Raw genomic sequence first — 7,129 nt, forward strand, 5'->3', positions numbered from 1 at the left:
TACATTTTTATGAAATGTTGCTTTTTAAAAGGCTATATCTCGAGAACTATTGGACATAAATAGCTCAATTATGGTTCATATTTCAAGAAATTTACCCTTCTTGAAATAATATTTTTTCATATTTTCTAGTGTTGTTGGTAGTTTTTAAGATATAGAGCTAATGAAGAATTAATGTTTTTTTAAGGTTTTGAAACAGCTGCCATTTATTATTCTCCCTACCTATACTTGGTAGACTCATCAGTTTTGACTAGTAATCATACTTAGTTTTCATTAAAGTAATCAAAAATTGGGGTGAGATAACTGCCTTTTTTGCTTCCCAGCTTTTGTATAAATAGGAATTGGAAAAGATGCAGAGAAGTTTATAAACGATTATATGAACAATGGTCACCAGAATAAAATTTTTTTTTTCGTAACCTCCTGTAATTATAATGTAATAATAAGTAATTGAATGCATACATATAGGTAGGTATATGTATATCTGGTAGTTTGCAATTCCTTTGATTGACTTGTGGCATTTTAAGATGATGTGCAGGGTCCAGGTGGTGTTGTAGTGGCTTATGCCAGTTGAATTATTGGAATGGGGAGGGGCCGTTCCGCTGGTTAGATTGTGAATAAATCAAATTTAGACATTAGACTGCCCTTCCAAAACTCCTTTTCCAAAGCCCTTCCTTCATTGAGGACATTGACCAAGGGAACCGTGATCTGCCACCTCCCAGTTCTTGGCGGAGGGGCGATCTCTCGGAACAGAGGGTTGCAGCAGGCCTTCAACCCATCAAAGAATTTAATGTGTCGTCGGGGTATATACTCTGGCACAATGGGGAATTGAAGCTCTTCTCGGATGACACTGTTCTTGGCCCTCTGGATCTATGTTTCTCGGACAATCTTTTGGAGGACAGATCCCTGGAAGCTCTGAAGTCTGTTCAGTCTGATTTTGTAGAGGTGTCTCATAAGAGGGGCACCATGAAGCAAAGTTGGTTGGATTATGGATTTATAGATTTTAAGCTTCAGACGCAGTGAGAGTTGCGGTGATGTGAGCAAGTGGTGTAGTCTGTAAAATTTGAGGCAGGCTAGCTTGAGTCTCCTTGGCATGATTGGAGAAAATAAGGTGGCAGTCTAGAGTCACACCAATCTCCTGTTGTTCAACTACAAATTTCCGAGGCAAGCAGCCTAAAAATATTTGTTGACCTGCTTTACTGAAATCCTCATTATGTTTTTTTAATTTTTAGGGAATAAAAAATCATTCAATAGAATCGGTAATATTTTTTTATTATTCTTCAGAAAGAGTTATATCGATTGGCATATAATAACCATGAAAAAAATGTTTCATATACTTCTTGAACTATGCGCCAAACATTTTTAATTTTGCTAATATATTTTTTTGTTAACTAAAAAAATCGGACCAGCCTCTATATTCTTCATAGGAAATTCCTGAACATTTAGCAAAAAGCTCCATCAGTCAGATGGACAGTGCAGTGCATAAAGTACGAACAAACAAAAATTCATTTATATATATTAGATTATATTATTTACAAAATAAATAATTAAATTATATTATGATAATAAATTTTCAGATCATACTAATGTAATAAATCATGCTAATACCAAATTCAAAAATTTATACACTTTTTTTTTTCAAAATAATTTAAAATTGTTGAGAACTTTTCTCAAAATTAATAATTTATCTTTTCATTTGCCTTTATATATAGTCGTATTCATCCCCTCCCACAAATTTAATGGTGCATACCTCATCCCCTAAAAATTTGATTGCTCTTGTCACTTTTATAATAAAAATGGATCCATATTAGTGTTTATTTTTAGTTTTTATTTGAATGTTGTGAAAAATCTTTCCTGCATGGTCCCACATATTTTTCCTTCATCGATGTTACAGTGTTCTTCCTCCATCCTCAGAACGTTCCATCTGAAATTCCACCATTATAACAGAATATACATTGCATATTTTTTTTTTATAAAAGAATTCCTATTTGCTATTGCTATTTTAATTTCCACCTTAATATTAGATACATAATCATATATCCATATTAAATACTTTATCATAATTCAGTTAATTTGTAATGTATACTATTTTTTTATATTTCATTTCCACTATCAAACTGGACAAATGTCTCTTACTTCTTCAATTTATCCTCTCTGCTACTGCTGTTTGCGTATTGCGTCCCTATAGATCTTTCCTTATTTTTTATACATTATTATTAATTTATTTCTATAATTTTTAAGATTATTTTGAATTAGAGTCTTGTATAATTGCAATATAGTCATTATGTATGCATAATTTATGTTCATGTTGTTTTGTGTCAGTTTTGTAATTAATTGTATTTTTGATATATTTTATTATATAAATAGCTTGGATATACATGAATTAAGTTTGTTAATATTTACATCCCTAATTTAATATTATGGTGATCATATGTATTGAATGTTGTGTTTATTTTAACAGATAATTCTGGTGCCTAAATTATTTTAAGCAATTGCAAAATTATTTATTTAGTGAAATTAAGTTATTTATTTATGTAGGATAGATATAGATGCACTGGTATTTATTTAGGATAAATATTTTTTATCTTATTATTTTTGTGTACTAATATTTTTTATTTTTCCCTAGTTTGAAACTTCAGGCAAATTTAAAATCCTTTAAAATATGATTTCATCCTAAAATTCATATATCTTAAAAATTTGCTCCCCTACCGAAACAAATATTAATAGTGCAACTACTAGGCACCCCCACTTATATTTGACCTGGAGGATTTCCCTAATCTTATTGTTTCCTTATATTTTTAACTAACTTTATAAATCATACATTGATTATTATGAAATTAAGTACAATTTTTTAAAATAAATCTAATGGTATCCATGTTAAGTCATGGATTGTTTATCATTTTGTTTATATGATGGTTGCTAGTGTATGCTGATCTAAAATTAAATTTTTTATAAAATTAATGAAATTGTGACAAAATCAGGTAATTTGACTTGTAATTATGACCTGGGCAGAATAGCTTGCAAAATGTTTTTAGATGGTTGGTTGTGAGGTGTAAATTTATACTTAAGATTGTTCTTCAGGATGGCCGAAACGTTGGACTATAATAAAGAGTGTTGAGACTTTATGGGTACCATTTGATTTATTTAAAAAATAAATACCAGTCTCAATAAATTGAAAAGATTATATTTAAATTAAGTAAAAAGTTACCAAGAAATATTATTTTAAAATAAAATTTTAAGGAAATAAATATTTATGTAAATACAAACTATCTGATTGATGATTTATTTAACTATTTGAAGATTATTGGTTTGGTTGATTAGTTTTTTCATAAGTTGAAGTTCTTAGTTACTCTGAATGTTTTCTGAATTTTTCTTCAAGTATTGGATCGCTTTTGACACAAGGTTAATTAAATTCCATCCATTTTTTTTTACTGTTGGTACTGAACCTACAGTAGTTCCTTCAGCTGCAACAGTAGTTTCCTGTACAACTGGAGCAGAGGTTTCTTTGACAACAGGAGCAGATGTGATTTCTTCAGTGGTTGTTGCTTCTGGTTCAGGAGCAGCAGTGGCTTGTGTGGTTGATACTTCTGGGGCAGCAGTGGTTTGTAGGGTGGTTGTTGCTTCTGGAACAGCTGTGGTTTCTTGTTCAGGAGCAGCAGTGGCTTGTGTGGTTGATACTTCTGGGGCAGCAGTGGTTTGTTGGGTGGTTGTTGCTTCTGGAGCAGCTGTGGTTTGTAGGGTGGTTGTTACTTCTGGGGCAGCTGTGGTTTGTAGGGTAGTTGTTACTTCAGGGGCAGCTGTGGTTTGTACAGTAGTTGTTGCTTCTGGGGCAGCAGTGGTTTGTCCAATGGTTACCGGTTCTGGTGCAGCAGTGGTTTGTACAGTGGTTGATGGTGCTGGTGCAGCAGTGGTTTGTATGGTTGTTGATGGCGCTGGTGCTGCAGTGGTTTGTATGGTGGTCGACGGTGCGGGGGCAGCAGTAGTTGTTTTTGGACGGAATGGGTTAAGGTGCTGTAAAAAAAAAAGTCAGATGCCTTATTTAATGATAATAAGAAACCAGTCCAAATAAACTGTAATTATAAGGAACCCAAGTTTAAATCATTAACACAATGTTGTAATTCAGTCATGAGCCATATGCTATACAAGTAAAAATTAAGAAGGATTTTGATATTTACATAAAACCCATGGTTTTGAAACCTGAACCACTAAAATTATCAAAGGGTCTTCTGACTCAGTGCTTGATAAAGAAGTACTGTTTCTTGACCAACGGTTGTGCAACAAACTGATTTGGTTAGGATCACAATCAACTGCCAAGTCTTACCTCAATTAACGGTATAGTACATCTGAGTTGGCCTGTTGGTAAAGGAGGGGGAAGGACAAACATCCTCCCACTAGTCTACTGGACATCCTTTCCTGGCCATTGTAAAATGAAAATTAAAAAAAAAAAGTGAAGGAATGTTTTAATAATAAAAACAAACCAGAACAACGTTTGTTATTAAAACGCTTTTTAGCAATTTTGTTCCAGATAGGAGTTTTTTATGGTGTGGACGGGAGTTGAAAGGGGGGTGCCTCTACAGGCAAACTCATTTTAGACATATTATACCCACTTTTTAGGAGTTGGGTGTGCTCCAAGGGGGTTTCCTGACAAGTACTGATCCCCGTCAGAATAAATAATTGTAGTCAAAAGAAGGGTTCGAACCCAGGTGGTTGTATGTGCATAGTGCCTTATTCATTGAGCTCCCTCTCCTCCTCCTCCATGGTTCTGACATAAAATAAAATTATTCTACTGAACCTTGTTCAAACTTGGCCTAGAGACCTATCTTACTTAAAACTTAGGTTTGTTTTTGAATGAAAACAGATCTAATTTTTCAAAACGCCTAACTTTTTTTATCATTCTGCTTCAGGAATTTTCTCCTAGTTTAATTTATAAATATACTTATTTGGATATTATTTCAAGCTGAGATTACAGTTTTAAATTAACTTTTACTGACTGATTTCACATAATTTTGGTTAATAACTAAATTAATTCTTAATCCATTACATCTGCTTATCTATTTCATATTATTTAGTAATTATAAATAATTCAAACAAATTAAGATTACAATGTTCATTTCTATTTATATATCATATAATATTTTATTATGTATAAAAACTCAAATACATTGAAATTCACATATTTTTCACTTATATTTTTTATTTTTCACAGGTTTAGAATCAATTTTAGTAAAATGTCTAAAAGTCCATACATTGGGACTCAAAAAAAAAAATTACAAATCCGAATCATTTTGAAGGAGTTTCGATGTTTTCGGTTTGTACCTTTTTTTTGTTTTTTATTAGTTTTTCTTCACTAACATAACCAGGCATATTTTTAAAATCATCAATCGGTATTCACTTAAACCATAATCTATTCCATATATTTTTGTACTCAACAATACATAAATATTATATTGCGTTTGCATAAACAACCTACATCAATAACGAAAAGTACAAAACTGAAACCACTACATATTTATGTCAGCAGTGCGCAGTGTATGTTACAGCAATTATTTTTAGTTAAAATCAACCCACCGCCACTAGTGCTTTATATAATCGATTTTACTTATTTTTCTGTTTTTTTTTTTTTCGGAAACTTGGTATTACAATGTACAATTAAATGTTTTTTTAATATCAGCATGTCGAATTTTCGAAATTGTTTCCACTTAAGTATGTTTATTTTGTTTGTTTCAAATAATTAACCATCCCATATTTTTACTAGAAATAAAAAATTGATAAAGATAAACTATGAAAGCATTTGATAACTAAATAAAGGAGCTAACAAATATTTTTTCCAGCTTGATAACATATTTCCGTAAATGGGAGTAGTTAAAATAGTTTAAAAAATTATATTTAAAATAATGTAAGTTACCTTTAAATCCTCAACAGCATTAGCAGCGAACTTTCCACCATTTTGCAACCCTTGGCCGATTACAGTTTTTCCCATATTAACGGAGTTCTTGGTGATCGTCTTTGCTGCACCGAATATGTTTCCACTTAGGATAGCATTCGTATTCTCCTTTACGTCTTCTGCCAATTGGTTGATGTTGCTTTTAGTTTGATCGCGGATCTGTTGAATGTTCTCCCTCTGATGTTTCGAAAAAGAACTAAGAAAGCCACCGATCGAGAAAGCTTGGCTACAGGCGGCTATGCCGAGCAGGAAAATTACAGCGAAGGACGTCTTCATGGCGTTGTTGAACCACTGCGTTTGATACCGTCCCAACACTTCTATTCTTATTTATACTAGTTCAAAAAAAAGCAAGCTCATCAGTCAATATTTGCATGTGTGTTTACTAAATCGAAGACAATGGACAATCATCTATGAACGTCTGATGGTAATATAATAATACAAGGTTGTCTCTACGTTCAATTTGTACAATTAAAACTTAATTTGGTTTAGAAAGGACCCAAAATACCTTAATCTCACGAATGATTAATGTATGTGAAGTATGATTTTTTAATTATTTTAACACTCCAACGTTTCGGCCATTTTCAAGGATCTTATTACACTACCACAGCCGAAACCATTGGTTATCGACATCATTATAGGCCATATTACCTTTCTCAAATTATTTATCATTAGTCATTTACACATAAACTAATTTACAGTATTTAGTACCACATATTATAGTATTTAGTGTCACATGAACTAGTTTAAATTACTTATTTTATTTTAAATATTTATTTACTGTTTAGTAATGTTGGTTCAGCCTTTCTTATTCTGGCCACTTTCTAGGATCGTCCTTATTTAGGGCACTATCTGGGATCGTCCTTATTTAGGCCACTATCTGGGATCGTCCTTATTTAGGCCGCTATCTGGGATCGTCCTTATTTAGGCCACTATCTGGGATCTTCCTTATTTAGGCCACTATCTGGGATCGTCCTTATTTAGGCCACTATCTGGAATCGTCCTTATTTAGGCCACTATCTAGTGTCGTCCTTATTTAGGCCACTATCTGGTATCGTCCTTATTTAGGCCACTATCTGGAATAATCCTTATTTAGGCCACTATCTGGGGTTGTCCTTTTTAGGCCACTATCTGGAATAATCCTTATTTAGGCCATGGTCTGGAATCTTCCTTATTTAGGCCGCTATCTGGCAT

At 32.6% G+C, this 7,129-nt stretch overlaps 1 protein-coding gene across 1 annotated transcript; it reads right to left on the reverse strand.

Moving 5' to 3' along the window:
- Positions 1–3,263: 3,263 nt before the first annotated feature.
- On the reverse strand, positions 3,264–6,239 carry LOC106679718 (chondroitin proteoglycan 1). Its single transcript, XM_014419033.3, has 2 exons — positions 5,900–6,239; positions 3,264–4,005 (listed from the first exon to the last, which is right to left on the reverse strand). Exons 1-2 carry the CDS (start codon positions 6,212–6,214, stop codon positions 3,337–3,339), a joined length of 984 nt encoding a protein of 327 aa, XP_014274519.1. The 5' UTR covers positions 6,215–6,239; the 3' UTR covers positions 3,264–3,336.
- Positions 6,240–7,129: the final 890 nt, after the last annotated feature.

Source organism: Halyomorpha halys, unplaced genomic scaffold (genome assembly GCF_000696795.3).
Source record: "Halyomorpha halys isolate HHAL.00 unplaced genomic scaffold, Hhal_1.1 Scaffold14.1, whole genome shotgun sequence".
Taxonomy (NCBI): Eukaryota; Metazoa; Arthropoda; class Insecta; order Hemiptera; family Pentatomidae; genus Halyomorpha; species Halyomorpha halys.

What these genes read in the sequence shown, in the direction of transcription:
- LOC106679718 (XM_014419033.3), bottom strand. Translation starts at nt 6,214, where the DNA reads ATGAAGACGTCCTTCGCTGTAATTTTCCTGCTCGGCATAGCCGCCTGT. An exon ending in ATGCTGTTGAGGATTTAAAG is followed by an intron (nt 4,006 to 5,899) that starts GTAACTTACATT and finishes TTTTTTTTACAG; the next exon opens with CACCTTAACCCATTCCGTCC.